The sequence below is a fragment of the Leguminivora glycinivorella genome, chromosome 13 (assembly GCF_023078275.1).
Source record: "Leguminivora glycinivorella isolate SPB_JAAS2020 chromosome 13, LegGlyc_1.1, whole genome shotgun sequence".
NCBI lineage: Eukaryota > Metazoa > Arthropoda > Insecta > Lepidoptera > Tortricidae > Leguminivora > Leguminivora glycinivorella.
The window spans coordinates 9,529,113-9,548,489 of record NC_062983.1 but is presented as its reverse complement, the minus strand read 5'-3'; the positions used below and the strand labels follow the sequence as shown (position 1 = coordinate 9,548,489).

The following is a 19,377-nucleotide window of genomic DNA, read 5'->3' as shown; positions in this document are numbered from 1 at the left end:
AAGCAATAATTATGACCTAGTTAGTTACAAAAATAATTGAAACACATGATCATTGCTTTTAAAATCTTAAGAATACATAATTACTTACATCGTAACTGTAAACGCTACAAGAACTACAGCATTAGTCTTGAAATATTTAATAACTGTTCTTACATTATTTTCCAGGTCTAGTAGGCGGTCAATACTCGCCTGGCTACGTGACCGACCTAGTCCGCGAGATCCGTGACTCCGCGCGGATACGAGAAGAGGCGCTGTACGCACGAGTACGCGCTATGCTGCTGGAGAGAGATGTATGTATGAAATGTTGTAAAAGCTATTAGGTGGTCAATACTCGCCCGGTTTCGTGACCGACCTAGTCCGCGACATCCGTGACTCCGCCCGGACCATACAGAAGAGGCATTGTACGCACGAGTATGCTGCTGGAGAGATGTATGTATGCATATGCTGTAGAAGCTATTAGGTGGTCAATACTCGCCCGGTTTCGTGACCGACCTAGTCCGCGACATCCGTGATTCCGCCCGGACCATACAGAAGAGGCATTGTACGCACGAGTATGCTGCTGGAGAGAGATGTATGTATGCATATGCTGTAAAAGCTATTAGGTGGTCAATACTCGCCCGGCTTTGTGACCGACTGACCGACCTAGTCCGGGAGATCGGAAATTCCACGATTTCCACGCAAATAATAAATAAATAAATATTATAGGACATTCTTACACAGATTGACTGAGCCCCACGGTAAGCTCAAGAAGGCTTGTGTTGTGGGTACTTAGACAACGATACATATATGTAATATACAAATACTTATATACATAGAAAACATCTATGACTCAGGAACAAATATCTGTGCTCATCACACAAATAAATGGCCTTAAATACGTGAAGAGGCGCTGTAATTCAAAAACTTCTAAATCCTAAGTGCTAGTTCAGACACAACCGCGCGGTTTGTATCCGCGCGGTTTCCGCTGTGTCTGAAAGAGCACTAAATTCTTCACGTTGTCTAAAATGAACTAGCAAGAGCAATGTTTTATTTCTGTATTCATCAGCACTTCCATATATATAGGTCATCTGCTTTTACTTTTCATTTTACATTACAGCAATGTCCATTACCTTTTAATTAGTCTTCCCGCATTTTCCGGTGGTCGACCGTCTGGATAAGCTGGCGAATTCTGGCGCCAGTCCAAAACGGTCATATCGTGCCATCCAAGATGACGGGCAGACTTGCCAAATGTAACCTTTAATGACATGATGTTACGAGTGTCTACTGGATGGCACGATCTGTAACGGTCAATGACCTGTCAGGTGAAGGTGAACCGATCGAATTATTTGTAAACGGGACTTGGCTGGCTGATATGGTTTGTTTACCTTCGCGGATAGGCTTACAAATTGGTTTAGGATACTAAGTATAATGTTGAAAATGTTATTTATTTATTTAAAAGTTTAAAATAGGCTTATATGTATATTTTTATACTAATAATTTTAAAACTAAACATTATATTTAAATTTAAGCTCTTGACTTTAAAATATTCCAAAAAAACACTCTTTTGTCTAAATATAGTAAATATTTAATGTAAACCACAATTGTACCTAAGCCATAACTAGTTTTTTGGTCCGAGTTCGCGCAATATGAAAGTTTTTCTATGTGCCAATAGTTTAAGTTTATCTAATTCATATCAAAGGCAAATTGTATATATGTATAATTAAAAAAAATAGAAAACTCAAAATAAGGGTTCATGAAATTAGGAGGGTCCATCAGTCCATCACAAAAAAAGTTTGAGAACCAGTATTACATCTTTACAAGTTTATAAACATTTTGTACATTTTCTAACTAATATGAATTAGCTAGTCTGGGCAAATGATTAATTTGTAAGTAATGAGGCTAAAAAACTAAACAGGTTTTAGATAGATAAGAAATAAATAAACATTGTAAGGCTTATTCATTTCTTAGTAGAGAAAACCGGCAAACCATCAGGTAGCACTTGCCCAGTCTCTATGGGGAAAGCGGGTTATGTGGTATTTTCTAGACTAATCGTCACTTTTTGTAACAGATAGACTTGTTTTTACTGAGATCATTGCAAAAGCAGGTAATACGTTTGCTATTACTTAGAAGTAACGTTTTTTTTAATGCCGGTACAAATGGCCAGAAACGCTTTCGGTCGCGTTAGTCGCATACTTATTGCCGGTTCCAAAATATTTGTTATTACACAAGAATATTTTATTTTTCCAAATTATACTGCCGTGGGTTTTGTAGAAGTCGACTGTGGGATATGGGTAAAATGGGCCTTTTTTTTCAATGTTGTTGGTATTTTTTAAGCGATTAATACTCAGAATCGCCAAGTCTTTCGATCCTGATAGGAGAAAAAAAATGTCCCAAGATTTCCATACATTTTTTCGATCTTCCATTCCGTTACCGCCATACAAAATGTATGAAAAAATGGTAACGGCATGGGGAAAAAACCTTGGGACACTTTTTCTCCTATTAGAATTGATAGAGCTCGCGATTCTGAGTGGAAACCACAGAAAAAATCCAAATCCAAGAAAAAAGTGGAGTGGACGACTTTGAAAAAAAATGGCCCAAATATTGTAAGATGGGCTAGCTGCCTGACACTGCAATTTCACGGTTTCATTTTTAGTTCAACCCATTAATTGCTATAAGCGCTACTGAAACTTGAGTCGTTTTATGTCCTCTACCTACCCCATTTGGGAGTACTGTCGTGTCGTAAGTTTATGTGTATTGAACATGTAGCTTTTTCTGCTATTGGACATACCATTTCCTTTCTCATAAAATATAACCAAGTGACACTAGTGACTTCCTTCCGACATTTAGTTCATCGATAATGTACACTATAATATGTCGTTAATTATTATAATTATGTTATTAATTATTGCCGTGGCACTGAATCTTGAGTAGTTTCATGTGCTTTGCCTACCTTTAGGGAATATAGACTTCAATTCATGTGTATATAACATTAATGTATATAACACAAATGTCACATGTTTGAAAATAAATGGACAATAATAATAAAACGAACGATATTTTAATAGTTTACATAATTTCTTACATGATTATTCATGATTTTAGAGATTATTATTAGGGGTAATTAATAACCTAATGTTCGACAAAAGCATTGTCGATGTTTTTATTTTATCAAGCACTAACAACTTGACGTTCGTGCCAGAAAGTATACTCATAAATTATTGCTTATTTAAATATCGTCACTACTTTGAAAAAAACTTGTATTTTCTTCTGTCAATGGAAAGAAAAATGTAATAAGTATGTGTGGAATGCATATAGACTTACTGCGTTTTAACTTCGAGGAGCAGTGTGAGATACGAGATTTTTCAAAGTAGTGACGATATGTTGGTATCTTTCGCGGCTGCACCAAGGAAAGTTTAGTCACTATCTTGTCATCTATCAGTTATCAGTAATACTGATAAGTATAATGTTTGGCTGTTAGCGGACCGTCCTTCTGTAATACTCCCTGATAACGTAATCTAGATTAGCTGATTTATGATAGCTATAGGCAATTGACTATGCAAATTACTTGTATTTGTGGACTCTTGTCAAAGCGGATCGAGTATTATAGAGAGTTACTGTTAAAGTAAAATGTGTAATCACAGTGCATAGACTGCCATCTCTCGACACAAGCTTACAACTTTTGAACTTCAGTTTTGACAATTTGGCCCATATTGTTAGTTTGATATGTGTTAAAATGTCAAATATTAATATTAGCGCCATCTAGCCGAGCGTTCCCCAAAGATGTAACGCCATCTAGGCCACCGTACCTTTTTCTCTAGGGCTTTGAGGTACGTTTTTTTCTTAGGCTTTATCCGTCTATACGGAGTTACATATTTGAACATTTTTATAGATTTTTAAACTATGTTTCAGAAATATTTGTCGACTTTCTTTCGAAGACTTAATATATTTTTTGTCATTTTTGTGACGCATCAATTATCTGTGACCACGACCAGCAGGGCAAATCCTCTTCCAACTGTTATTTTTTTTTTTCATTGGTTCACCAACAGTTATTTACACTAAAAAGTGATGTTATACATTGAAAGAAGTATTTTTCTAAGTGTAATAACCACTTATAGGTAAACACCACATGCTTAAGAGAAATATAAATTAAGTACCTACTTAAATACAATTTAAACAAGCTAAATTTTAAGCCAATAACACTGAGGCTTATAGGATTGAGGCAATAGCACTTATGCTATTTATGAGGAGGCACACTCAAAGGTGGCACACACAGATGGCGCCACCCTATTAGTCCATTCGTGAGAGCGAGAAGATGATATGTTTTTTCTGTCGCTCACATATGAATGATAGTGACATGCCTAGACACTTGCACAGGCGCCGCCTGGCGGGATAAAATGTCAGTGTGCCTCCTTATTAGAGTGGGATGCGTAGTTTGCCCGCGAGACACTGTCGCGCTATCGTGTGCTTGCACTTCAGTGGATGTTTATAGCACACTTATTCGGTTTAGCTTATAGCGACCTTATTATAGTTCATTATATTTTTTTCTAAGATAGCCCTACGGCTTACTGCTGACCAGTAGGCCTAGCACATGATTGCCGAGAGAGTATGTCGCCGCGAGATAGATGACATGTCTTCTTCTAACTGTATCAATGACATAAGGACGTGTAGTCTATCTCGCGGCGACATACTCTCGCGGCAATCATATGCTAACCCTGCAGGTTATTTTTACTTTTGAAGAGCCTGAGACCCGGTAAAGAGGTGGCTTATCGCGTTTTTTATAAGGTTTATCTTTACATAAATAAATAATCTAGTGTTCCGAATGCATAGATAGCCTTCGTCCGATTGTCCACCAGCATTTGTTTTGTTATTCAATAAAAGTTCAAAATAATTTTGGAATATCTACAAATATTTGTACACGAGAACTGAGGAGGTTAACACCTCCTGTCAAGTCTACTAGTAATGAAGTCTTAAATAACGAAAAACAAATACACATAAGCTATCTGTCAGTAACAAGATTCCTCGTACGGTAAAACCACTAACTAGTCCATTACATACCTCACAAGGGATAGAAACAATGATCATTTACCCACTAGACTAGACGAATCATTTACCACTCGAGGTTAAGGAATAAGGATAGTCAGGCGCGGCTCACTCCGCGATTCTGTCGCCGCGCTACAAGTACTATCAGCTGCAAAAGTGCATGGCGAATTTATCAATGAATTCATTCATGATTTCTCCATGCAATTTTGCAGCTCACTGTACATGCTGGGGGCCGCGAGTTTGCGGACCATTCAATGGCTGTGGCTGCTCGCGTGCTGTCCGTTAATGTCATATCAAAGGAGTGAGCCTTCTGTACTTGTACTATTATATATTCTGTGGGATAGTATAGTACTCACTCCATACGTCGGTTTTCTCACCAAAACGCGTCAGCTAAAAGTTTGATCCCCTAGAGGAAATCACCCCCAGGGGCCCCAGGTTGAGAACTACAGTACCCGGCGACATAGAGGAATAAGGGAAGAGTTGCAACTCTTAGTTATACATCAGTAAGTGCGAGTTATTCAATCAATCAATCAAAATATTCTTTATTCTTATAGGCTTACAATAAGCACTTTTAAATTGTCAACAGTGTACAATATTCATCTTATTCTAAATATCAGAGCAATTTATTGGTGCAATAAACAATATTGTTTTAAAACTACATTGATTTAATAAAATGATATCAATCTAAATTGTATAAAAAAAAATACTAGTCTAAAAACTTCTAGAATAAATTCTAAATGTCAAAAAAATTGTAGAAAAACATTGAATTATCAATATCATCAACATCATTAATAAGCTATATAATTAATGGTTTTCAGCAATACTTGTATCCCACGGTGTTTCATCATTCATGTAGTCTTGTGTGCTATAGTAGGCTTTAGAGATCAGATATTTGTATAGGCATAGTTATAATGTCATCTAGCGGCAATCACGCGTCAAATAGCGTGAATTATAGTACCACTAATCAATACTAGGTGTCAAGTCAACAGTGTCTCGTCTGCCAAAAATTTAATATTAGAACAGTTTACATCTTATATTACAAGCAGAAGCAATTGAAAACAGAATACTGATTAATACTATTGTAATATTAGATAAAAATTGGTGAGCATTAGACTAAATAAATTTACGCTAGTTGACGCGTGATTGTCGCTAGATGTCACTATACTTAGTCAGTTCTAAAGTTCTGTCACAAAGGTTTTAAGTGATAAAAACTTTATTGACAGATATTTCTTACTATGCATATGCATGGTTTGAAAGCTCGTTTCATACTGAATAAATTGCAATATTACTTAAAGTACTTTGCTGTCGCAGTTTCGCGTGGTTCCTTGTAACATCTGAAAATTTGGTAAAAAAAAACAAGTCAAAAAACACGCGACCTCTTCCGGACGTTTTTATTTTTTATTTATTTTTGGTTGGCTTAATATGCTTTAATAATACTTATTATAAACGCTGGGTCTTTTATCTTTAAGTTTGTATATGATTTTTGTGAATTAAATGGACAATATTGCTACTGTACAACGTTTTGTTGCACATTCCCGTTGATGATTGTGAAATCTAAGCGTTTTACTGAAAAGTACCCAAGTTCTAAAGGTTACTAGCAGACATAAAGATTTGTAGGAAAATGAAATACCAGTAATTCAATATGCCCAAATTCAGAGAACTCATACTAAAAAAATAATTATTTTATTTGGCTAATGTAACAATGTTTTTTCTTCCTTTTGCGAAGTCTATTTTTCCGCGTGCTGACGTCTATCGACAAACTCAAAGTAATCAAGGATTCTTAAAAATCACGATCTACATTTTCGATCGTTTATATCACATTTTAATATAAAACAGGTTTTGATATCATGTATTTTTTATTGAATAAAAACCTTTATATACAATTTTATCAGTTAAAAAAGCATTTGTGACAGAACTTTAGGACCGACTAAGTAACTATGCCTATACAAATAACTCGCATTTACTGATGTATGCAGAGTTACAACTCTTCCCTTACTTATTCCTCTATGCCGGCGATAATGATTGAGTAGAGCGTTGTCTCTTTCTTGCTTATGTGACGTTAATTGTCTCTTGTACGTACTAGTCTAGCCGTTGGTCGTCTGTGTATAGAGTGCACGGCCAAGTATGTAAATACGCACTTATCGCATCGCACGCGCAGTCGAGCCTGAACGGCCAGCATGCGATCAGTAATCATCAATTAGTTTTGCGTATTGGGTTCAGTCGGAAAATAAAAACAACATGTTAAAAAGATTTATAGGGTGTCTTAGTGACCCTAAATTAAAATTAAAACTTGGCATTGAGAATTCTGGCGTTTGTAGGCCCTCCACAAGGTGGACTGATGTCGGTTAAGGTCGCAGGAGTTCGCTGGATGCGGGTGGCGCAGGACAGGTCTCTGTGGCAATCTTTGGGGGAGGCCTATGTCCAGCAGTGGACGTCTTTCGGCTGATACGATGATGATGATGATTGAGAATTCATATGCCAATGAAAAGGCCCCGATTGCCCTAAATATTTGACACATGCACGGGTTCCTACTATGATTACTAAATTCATTCCAAAAACGAGAAAAATGTAATATAATAAAACTTGAATACTGTTGCCTCATAATTGTTTAGTAAGCAGATTTTACTTTTTATCTGAAGTTTCACAATGTCGATATTTGTTTCAGAACGGATTGGCGTCACCGGAAACGAAGTTCAGTGAGAAAACTCTTGAAGAAATCAAGGTTAGTATGTTCAGTTTTGTTTATTGTTTACAGCGCCATCTCTTGGCGTTCTCATATACTATCAACACGATATATGCGCTGCGGAAGTACGGCACGCTCGTGCGATTGTCCTCGCTTTGGTCGTCAACTAGCGCCGCGCCGTTAAGTTCACTGACAATCCGAGAGATGGCGTTTACTTACATTTAATACTGCTTAATTCTAATTTAGGTAAATATGTAATATTTTTTTATAAGATATTACATACCTAAAATTGACTGTAAATATTTTAGCGAAGTCTTCTCATTACTAGGGCCAAGATTTTTTTTTTATATAAGTTGCACAATTTGTAATCGCCAATTTTTGTAATGTGAACGATTGAAATTTATGAAAGTGGTCAAGTTATTATAAATAGATATTGACAGAATATATCGGACAAATTAGTTTAGGTATATTTTTCTCTTTGTCCAGGTTACGACCTCAATATTAAACCTAAAATCAGACTGCGTGTAAAAAACGGCGTGACAAGTAAAACACAAATACCAACCGCAGCTTTATCACCCGTAGGCGTTTCGCGCCACAACACCCATATTCACCATGAAAGTGACGTTCCGAAGTGTGAAGGGCCCTCGACCACCCAAGTCGACAAATAGACCTTAATAGTGCCCGATTGAGGTAAAAATAAACGTTGAAAAAAGTGTTTATGCGCGCTGGCTGTTTAGCGTAGGCCTTCGACGAGTGGGGTTTAAAAATATAGCGTTCGCAATTTGAATTTGATGGAACGCGATGGTTGCTTGAAGGAGCTTGGAAGTATAATTTGGCAAGAGATGTTTGACACTGGAACATAGGCAGAGAGAATCACATTGTCTTTTTCTTATGAGTTATTAACTTATTATAATGTATCTAACCAATGATTAGGTACCTATGTAGTTTAAGAACGGTGCCTAAACATTGCAATCTTTTTATTTCTAATTTCTCTAATTTTAATCAGTATTATTTTTAATTCTAATGTATGTAGGTATGTTTGTATGCATAATCGATTTAGCAGATTCATTATAGTTTTGCTTTTTTTTAACCCCCGACGCAATAACGTCTGCCTGTCTGTCTGTTTGTCTGTCTGTCTGTGTGTGTGTCTGTCTGTGGCATCGTAGCTCTCGAACGTATGAACCGATTTCGATTAAGTTTTTTTTTGTTTGAAAACTGAGTTAGTCGGGAGTGTTCTTCGCCATGTTTCATGAAAATCGGTCTACTATGTCGCTGTCGGATGTTTTTTCAAAATTTTAATTTTGTGGTTAGGTTAGGTTATCTTTTGAATAGGAACCTACATGTTCTTATTTATCATGGTTAGCTAAGTACTAGTATATGTCAATATCTCCATCATAATTTTGAGTCTACCTACTCTCCGATTTATATTACGAAAGATGTCACTCCCAAGTTTAGAAATGTTTATTTGTACGCATAAAACTAAACTCGCAAAGTACCTACAGGAACAAAAGTGCTTTGCTTTTATCACTCCATCAATTCTTCGTGAATATTCAAGACATCAACTTCTAAACTTTGATCAACAGAACACTTTTATTGACGTTTAATTCTATTTGCATTCTATCGAAAATTCGCACCACGCACAAGAGGTACCAGTCGCGAATACCAAATGTTTACATGTGATGTGCGTAGGTATTTCTGCACGCTTGCACGCGATTATAAAATCAGCGGGCCCAGAACGCATCGATTTAACTAAGCGGGGGCATTCGCACTCACCGGGCCTATGGGCCCACTGTTACACCGATGTGTAACAAAACAATCGACCCACTGTTACACCGATGTGCACTCGCAGGCACTTCAGGGTGCGTAGCCGAATGGCACAAACGCTCACGAAACGAAACGCTCGTAGATATCTATCTCTATCGCTCTTGCGTATTGGCGCGACAGAACCAGGCTACCTTTCGCGGCGTTTCTTTTCGTTTTGCGTCGTAGAAATGCCATTCGGCTACGGGGCCAGATGGTATTGTTCACAAATCAATGAAATACTTTTTCGAGCAGTCAAAATAAGGTATTTGTACTTAGTACCCATTTGGTACCTAATTTACAATGTGTAACTAAGGCTTAATAAGCTAAATTGCATTTTGTAGTTTTTAGTTTCCCCACATTTGAAATATGAACGCGAGGGGGCGCTGAGCAAATATTGGCAGATGTATCTCGCTGTTTTGTTTTCCTGTGAATCTAAAATTTTTAATCTTGCATAAAACTCCTTTTCTGGCCGCGTTACGCGTCCGTGTAAAAGCTGCCGCGCGCCGTAACTTTGTATTTTGTAGTCTTTAGTCTCCCCACATTTGAAATATGAACGCGAAGGGGCGCTGAGCAAATATTGGCAGATGTATCTCGCTGTTTTGTTTTCCTGTGAATCTAAAATCTTTAATCTTGCATAAAACTCCTTTTCTGGCCTCGTTACGCGTCCGTGTAAAAGCGGCCGTGCGCCGTAACTTTGTATTTTGTAGTCTTTAGTCTCCCCACATTTGAAATATGAACGCGAGCGGGCGCTGAGCAAATATTGGCAGATGTATCTCGCTGTTTTGTTTTCCTGTGAATCTAAAATCTTTAATCTTGCATAAAACTCCTTTTCTGGCCGCGTTACGCGTCCGTGTAAAAGCTGCCGCGCGCCGTAACTTTGTATTTTGTAGTCTTTAGTCTCCCCACATTTGAAATATGAACGCGAGGGGGCGCTGAGCAAATATTGGCAGATGTAAGTGGATGGCTGCCCCCGCGGCGCCAGCGCCGTACCTGGTGACAACTCGCTGTTTTATTTTACTGTTAGTCGCATGTCTTTAATCTTTTATTAGTCTCAGAGTTCTCAGACTCGTATGCTCGCTCGTCGTTTACTAGAATGCGAAGTAGCTACAGGTAGGTATTTCTTTATTAATATGGCCGTGTATTACTACACGGCCATATTAATAATTTGGCCGTCGGTAACATTTACTGGTAGTCTGAATTCTGAATTATTTATTAAAGCCGGCCTGCTAAGGCGCGGTCCTAGGTTCGAATCCAGGTAGCCTGGCTCTGTCGCGCCAATACGCACGAGCGATAGAGATAGAAATCTACGAGCGTTTGGTTTCGTGAGCGTTCAAAAATCAAAAATCAAAAATCAAAATAATTTATTCAGCAAATAGGCCACATACACTGGTCAAAAAGAGAAATAAAAAAACAAAGTGTGATGTAAAGCTGAATTTTTGGTATGTTATTTGGGGTCCTTGGAGGAATGTAGGACTATATTTTGCAAGCAAAAAAATGGTGTGCTAACTTCGTAATTTAAAAAAAAAAGTAAAAAATCTGACTTTTTTTGGTATTTGCCGTTTTATTAAAAAACTATGCATTTTTGGTCAAAAGTTGCTTTGTAATGTTGAAAGCGCATTAAATTCCAAACAGTTTGACATCTTTTTTATCAATGTCCGTCAAATATTTTTTGAGATATGAAGCGTCAAAAAAAGAACATTTTTCCCCTTTCTATGAAAATATTCCTTTTGCTAATATTTTGAGACAGATATCAGCAAAACAACTCAGGCTATTACATAAAATGTAGAAAATTTCACTAGCTTTCATTTAAGACCAAAAGTGTGCCAGTTATTTAAAAACCGGCCAAGAGCGTGTCGGGCCACGCTCAGTGTAGGGTTCCGTAGTTTTCCGTATTTTTCTCAAAAACTACTGAACCTATCATGTTCAAAACAATTTTCCTAGAAAGTCTTTATAAAGTTATTTTTTTCATATTTTTTAAACATATGGTTCAAAAGTTAGAGGGGGGGGACGCACTTTTTTTCCTTTAGGAGCGATTATTTCCGAAAATATGAATATTATCAAAAAACCCTTATTCATTTTTAAATACCTATCCAACAATATATCACACGTTGGGGTTGAAATTAAAATAAATATCAGCCCCCACTTTACATGTAGGGGGGGTACCCTAATAAAACATTTTTTTCCATTTTTTATTTTTGCACTTTGTTGGCGTTATTGATATACATATTGGTACCAAATTTCAGCTTTCTAGTGCTAACGGTTACTGAGCTGAGATTATCCGCGGACGGACGGACGGACGGACGGACGGACGGACAGACAGACAGACAGACATGGCGAAACTATAAGGGTTCCTAGTTGACTACGGAACCCTAAAAAATAGGATTATATCGTAAGTCTAGTATAACTGGATCAGAAATAATCGGTGGATGGTAATGGCATAGTTTACATATATTTACAGGAGGTGTAGCGGAGAATAAATTATTATTATTTGGGGGCTGTTCAAGTATTACTCAGACACATATTTGCGTATATCAAATCAACATTTATTTAGTAAGTTAAATTTACGGTCAAAAAGACCTCAGGATCGCCGCTTGGCGGAAAAAAATATTTACGAGTAGAAAACCCTCATTAATTGAATCAGATTGTTCCGAAATTGTTCTTGTACGGACTGGTTTTTAAAGCATATCACTGAGGGTCAATAACATCGAATTCGATGCAATCTCACGAGCGTTGTCGTGGACGTGCCCGAATCATAGTATTCTCCGTTTAACGAAATATCAGTACATAGTATGTGTTGTATTGCACGCGCAGGTCTCTCACCGCCGCGCAGGTGTAGTCGGACCATAACTCGACAGTATACAATACACGCTTGTACAAAAACTGAGGAACAGCTGTCTTTTTACGCTGTCACTAGTTCACTACATTTGGCGAATCTTCTAGCCAACATGTTTGCCCTTACTGCGGTGGCTCGCCTCTGCCTTTCTATGTCTTCCTGGTCTTTTAAACTGGACAAGATGTGACCAAGATATTTGACTTCGTGGACTCTCCGCAATTTAACTCCATCAAGCAAAAGAGGTGGTACATGTGTGGGCATATTGTGCTGCCTCCATGAGCATAAATTCAGACTTGTCCGGATTGTATGGCGTATCTCTCGCATTCTGCAAGTATCTTACGCATAGCTCCCACAGATGGTGCTAGTAGGACCATATCGTCTGCATATGCGATGTGATTTATCATTTGCCCATTGATGGAGCAGCCAACCTCGGTACTGGTCAAAGCCTGCGACAGCCCATCCATGTACACGCTGAAGAGAGCCGGAGACATACTGCCTCCTTGTCTCACGCCACAGTTTAGCCCGCTGGCTGTGGACAGAGTTGACTTCCATCTTACTACGTTCTTCTGCTGGGAATACCACTTCTCCAGTATCTTAATAATTGGCGTGGGCGCTTTCCGTTCCCCTAGTTTATTCCACAGCAATTGGTGGTCAAATACAACTCAAGTGGACTTTCTATCACTACAGTTGTGCCATCAAGATGCAGAACCAGGACCCTCAAAAAGGAAAATGTAAAAGGAAAATGTAGTGTGAGTGTGGCCTGTCACACTACAATGTAACTAATTCTGTTTTATTTTTCTAGTTTACTAAACTTCAAAATTTTACTGTATTTTATTTCTTCATTAGTAATAGTCAAATCGATGCAAAGTTAGCTTAGACAATTTTTAGATATCAAAGAAATTAAGATCGAATAGATAGCACTTTCAACCTAAAACTTTTAGCGTAAACTATTTTACCTTAACCAATCTACCAGACTCTTGGCTTCTCTATTTATAGATTTTTTTTTGTTTACCAAAGTAACCATTCGTCTTACTGACCTTTATTTGCACTAAAACTAAAGCAAAATAAATTTTATACAATGTTATATTGCAATATATATCATATCATGAAGTATTTTGCAGATATTTGTCCAAAAATATTGGCAAAACGCTACATTTTATACTTATAAATGCGTCAAAAATTAACCTTTTTTGACGCTTCATATCTCGAAAACTATTTGACGGACATTGATAAAAAAGGTGTCAAACTGTTTAAAATTTAATGCGCTTTCAACATTACAAAGCAACTTTTGACCAAAAACGCATAGTTTTTTAATAAAAAAATAAAAACCAAAAAAAGTCCGATTTTTTTACTTTTTTTTTTAAATTACGAAGTTAGCACACTTTTTTTTTGCTTGCAAAATATAGTCTTACATTCCCCCAAGGACTCCAAATAACATACCAAAAATCCAGCTTTACATCACACTTTGTTTTTTTAGCCGATTTTCATGTAAGATTTGACCGGTGTAACAGGGGCACTTTTACACGTCACATGTACATAGGTATTTAAAAAAATATTTAAAATTGAGTTGAAATTACAATTGATACTATTATATACTAATTCTAAGTTCTAACTAAAGTTAACTCTATACAATTAATTAGAGATGTAGAAGGTCTCTAAATGTCGAATTACAACCAAGAACTACACTAAATTTTAATATAAAAAGTACAAAAAAAAAAAAAAAAGTCTAAAATTACTTTAGAGGTGCAAATGACTCTAAATGTCACAACTAAAAATAAAATGTATATCTACTTAATCTAATTCTCCTTAGAGATGTATATGGTCTCCATGAGTCAAAATCATATATTTAAAATATTCACTAAAAGAAAGGAAACAAACGACAACCGAACAAAGTGTCCTAATTTAATAAAAATTAGAATTAAAGTTACTAAGTTATAACAGCCCCAGTAAGCTTAAACAGACCGGTCTTCACAGACGGCACCCGTTCACGAGTATGACGCGTATCTCAGCCATCGCCTCCCTCAACCTTTATTCGGCCGTTTGTGCCATTCGGCTACGTACCCATGATAAGCGAATTTTGACTGTACCAACAATACTAACATGTTGTTTTCTTTTACAGTCTGGAAACTGTTTGAAATTTGAATATTTTATTAGTTTCAGACTCTCAGTGTATCCTGGCTTGTTCGTTGTTTGCTAAAAATCTAACCCTTTGCTGTTACAAACTTTGAATTTTTGCGAGTTTGTGACTCTCATCTCCAAAATAGAATCTTGTCAATTTAGTTGTGTTTTAGATGGTCAGACAAAAACAACATCAGCCATATTAATCTATAGAATATCTATGACATGACATGACGTAAGTCGATTTAGAAAAAATATTTGACATTGTCACAGCAACGACTATGAATTTTAATACAATAGAGGTTGCTTCTATCGAGATTAGATTAGTACCTCTAATTTCCATAGTTGATTTGAATTATGTGACGTCACTCCATTGGCCAACACCGTTTTCGGAGTCCATAATTAAAAAAAAAACATACACACATCTTTAATTATTATTAGGCTGGCAACCTGTCACTGCAATGTCACAGTTTCGTTTTCTTTCAACCCCTTATTTATCCCTTATTTGCCAAGAGTGGCACTGAAGCTTTAGTAGTTTAATGTGTTCTGCCTACCTCTTTATGGAATACAGGCGTGATTGTATGTATGTACAACTTTAATTAAAAATACGGAGTCACCACGCACTTTTAATCCCTGCAAGCTAGAAATATTGATTTCTTAAGTCGAATACTACAGAAAACAATAACTTGATGTGCTAAATTCGATACGAGTCTAGTAGCCTATTCCACACTCGGCGTTAAAATACAACTTTGCCCCCTTATATAACAAATAACTATTTCAACGTTTGCAGCCCGATGCATAACATTTTGCCATGTAACTATACCAATACCTGATTTCTTTCGAAACAATACCTTAAAAACAAAATCCCTGTGATCAATGCGTTCCCACCGTTAACCCGTTTAGCACGACACACGCTAAGCGAGTTACTGGCCCTATCTCTCTCCACTCGCAACAGAAAAGACTTAACACACTCCACCATCTTAAAATACGGTGCTCGTGAGCATTGAGAGAGATTTTAACCACGCATTTCTGAGGCCAAAAAAACTAAATACCGATGAGGAAATTGTGCCAAAAAAAAATTTTTTTTTGTGTTATCTTTAATATTTTTGAATGTATTTTAACATAAAAAGTAAATGTTAATCATAAAACTGACACTTAAAATGAGTTATGTAGTTTCTTCTTCTGAAAACCTCATTTTACTTCACACTTTTTGACATCTATCAATGAGGATAGTGAGACTGTTCCGTTAATGGCATCAACATCGTTCTTTCAAAAAGCCTTTTGTACTGAGTAACAATAAGAACAATTTTTTTTTGCAACTAGGCAAAAGCCAGAAAAGTTTATAAATTATGACATTTTAGTCTTAAAATGAGATCAGGAATATGCTGTTAAAATCTCTCGTAATGCTCACGGGCACCGTGTATAAGCCCTTTTAACACCAAGACCGTGTATTTTTGCACTTCAATTAACTCATTACTATCGTTCTGCGCGCAGGCGCGCTAATGACTCGTGCAAGCTGACTCGCCCACGCGCTGGGTTCCAGCAAATGGTGTGTAAGTGCCTGTCTTCTCACGAAAGACTGACGGCGTTTCTTTTCTAAAGTGCTTAGATGTTTTGTGCTAACTGAATAGTTTGAATCTAGAAAATTACAAAACACCATAGCCTTCTGAATTCTTAATAATTGGTATTAGGTTTCCAATATGACCATATTGATAGTATTGTGTCTAAAGCCGCTAAATCACTTGGATTTATAATGCGAAGTTCTGTTAGCTTCACTCGTCCTAAGACCCTTAAAATTCTATATTGTGCTTACGTGCGAAGCAAGCTTGAATACGCGTCTCAGATTTGGAATCCTCAATATCAAATATACGTTGATAGGATTGAGCGATTACAAACTAAATTCATGAAATTTCTCTGCTTTAAAATGCATATAAATTATAGATCTGCCGATTACTTTAGACTATGTAAAAACATCATTTAATACCGCTCGTCAAGCGCCGTGAAATGGCTGACATATTGTACTTCATAGGTATTATTAAGGGCCATGTTGACAGCCCTAGCTTACTTAGTAAAGTCTCTTTGTCTATTCCAACTAGGAGGCTAAGACATTTCCGTCCCATAAATATTAACCAGGCTTCCACCAATTATAGGAGGAACAGTTTTTTGTACAGGGCAGGCATTAGTGTAAATAAAGTAATACGTGAAGTAGATTTTGATATATTCAGTAATAGCATATCAGTAATAAGAAATAGGTTGATTAGTTTTTATATGTGCGATAATTCTAGCGCAGGTTTGGGCTCGGCTTATTAAATTTAAATGTAGGTAACGCGACACTAGTTCTTTTCCTTTTTTTTTCTCTTCTTCTTCTTGGCTGGACACGCTATTGCGTATCTTGACATCAAATTGTAATAATTTTACATAGGTAAATATATACATTGTACACATTCCTAAGCTTGGCTGTGGCTGTAGGTACTTGCACGTTTGTAAGATAGGAAAGATTTTGGTTTTAATCTGTTTTTTATAAGTGAGAACCTGTAATTGGCTTTTTAATTTTATTTTGGATTGTATTGATAACTTCAGCTGTTGGTTTTCCATGTATGTAATAAAAAAAAAAAATATCTTACGTCCACAGAAAAAAGGTATTTGAAGAGAATAGATGACTGGTTTTGATTCAGACCATCATAATAGTCATAATCCACCAGTGTATGACACAAGCAACGCAAAAGTAATTGAGCTAGTACTAATCTTTGTGCATACCACCACTACTATACATATTATACCACCACTACTATGTATGTAGCTACCAATTTTATTTCATAAAATTCATAAACATGTAAAAAAATTAAGTTTTTGGTTATGAATAAAGGGCTTTATAATAATAATAGACTGTATATTATGTAGTACTATAGGCTACTAGACTCTTATCGAATTTGGTACAAGAAATGATCGTTTCCTGTAGTATTTGACATAAGAAATCAATTTTTGTAGATTTTGGGCATTAAAAGTGTATGGAGTTTCATTTAATTGCATAAATAAATCAACAAATAAAAACATGATAAAACTACTTAAAACTAAATACCTAACCTACTTATAAATAAAAAAATTGACCTAAATCGCCGTCAATGGGCAAGGTACCCAGAAGGCTGGCAGCATTTCCACGCTGTATAGCGATACTTATACGTTGCGCGAAATACTGGCCAGCCCTCTGGTTGCCTGAGGTCTCTAAAGTGTATGGTGGCTACGTATTTTCGATTAAAAATGTGTGTAACATTTATTTTAACTTTGGCCACCGAAAACGCTGTCAGACGTGTAGTGACGTCATCGAACCTAACTTCTTGCCGAGTCAATCACTGACATGATGAACTTTATGCCTCTTAACTTAAATGTCAGAAAATTTTGTGCTCAATTCGATTTACGTCATGCGCATACAATATATAGATTAACATGGCTAATGATGTTTTTGCCTAATTAAGTTAAAGTAAACTTTATAAATGTTTTTTTGTGGTTTTCAAGTCATAATAAAACATGGTAGTATCCTGATTATCGTTTCACAGTTGAAACAATAGATAGGATGTAATGACATGGTTCAAAGATAGACCGACGAATTTGGTCAAGATCATAGTGAATCGTTACATAAAGAGCAACGGAAGATCTTTGGTAAAACCCTTTGATTGACTTATCTTGTCGCATTTCGAGGAAACTGTTTCTTTTGGGCTTTCTCGCCTCAACTAATGCAAACTAGACGTCCCATTAGATAATCATTTTATCACCCCAAATAACTGAAATGTTAGATAGTGGGAAAGGAACAAGGTTCGTCCCTGAATCGCTGTGAAACTGTTGTCTCTTTCTGTATCCGGCTATGACTATAGGGATGACGACTACATAAAAAAGTGGCATTCTGTTTAGTCCGTCAGTTAGATCGTCCAAAAATACTGAACACATATTTTTCGCTTTTTCTAATTAATGAAAAAACCAAAGACATAGAGCATCAAGTTCCGGAGTGGGGGCTTGTGACATCACTTCTAAGTGAAAATTGTACCTAGGCGTGACGTCACGCGAAACTTCAACGCACTGTACCGTCGTCATTTTTCGTTTACGAGAAAAAAGAAAAAATACGTGTCTAATATACTTTGATAATCTAATTGACGGACTAATTAGTTTTTTTTAGTCGTCTCGCCTATTCTTGTTCTATGTTGTTACACAATCTACTCACATCGCTTATTATTTAAATGGCCTCAAACGATCAGCAGATACGCAGCAGCAGTATAACGAATTGAGCAAACAAAATTAGCCGGTCCTGGCTGTCGGTGTGTTTGTCTATCGCGTGTAATCTTACTCAACGAGTGCCGTGAAAATTATGGGGATACGCAAAAGCGTTGATAATATAGAGATATTGTGTTAGATTCTCTTTTATAGGTTGGTCAGTCAGCATTGAAAATATTGTACCTAATAGCGAAAGCGTCATACCAGAACACATTTATTATTATGGTAACAAATGTGTTCATGCGGTAACATTTTGTGATCATTTTGTCTATACATTAATTAAAAGTACTGTGTATCTATATACAATACTTTGATGATGTTGTTAATAAAATGGCAGCTGTCGAAGCCAAAAAATGAAAAATTACTACCTATTCCGTCTTAAAATCAGTTATTTAAGAATAGAAGGGTAGGTAAACATGACAGAAACGAACCGTCATTATAATGGCACTTTATGGAAACTAAATTTTCCAGTAACTCACGTAGCCAACTAACCCTCGGAATGCTGACGCGAATAGTTCCGTCGTAACACGGGTAAGCCGGCGTTACACGCAAATGGGCGGTAATGTATTCGGCGACACGGGGTGCTGACCGCGCGACGTGCAGCGGCGCTAAAATGCCATTAATTTGTCTTAAACGTTACCTTTTTGTTTAAAAATTT

At 36.7% G+C, this 19,377-nt stretch overlaps 1 protein-coding gene across 2 annotated transcripts in view; it reads left to right on the top strand.

The window, feature by feature from the left end:
* LOC125232826 overlaps positions 1-19,377 on the top strand; it is a 44,420-nt gene that overhangs the window by 18,321 nt on the left and 6,722 nt on the right. For both annotated transcript variants that reach the window (XM_048138617.1, XM_048138618.1), the window contains exons 3-4: positions 166-290; positions 7,685-7,741. In XM_048138617.1, the coding sequence (XP_047994574.1) occupies positions 166-290; positions 7,685-7,741 (182 nt within the window). The remainder of the gene's footprint in view (positions 1-165; positions 291-7,684; positions 7,742-19,377) is intronic.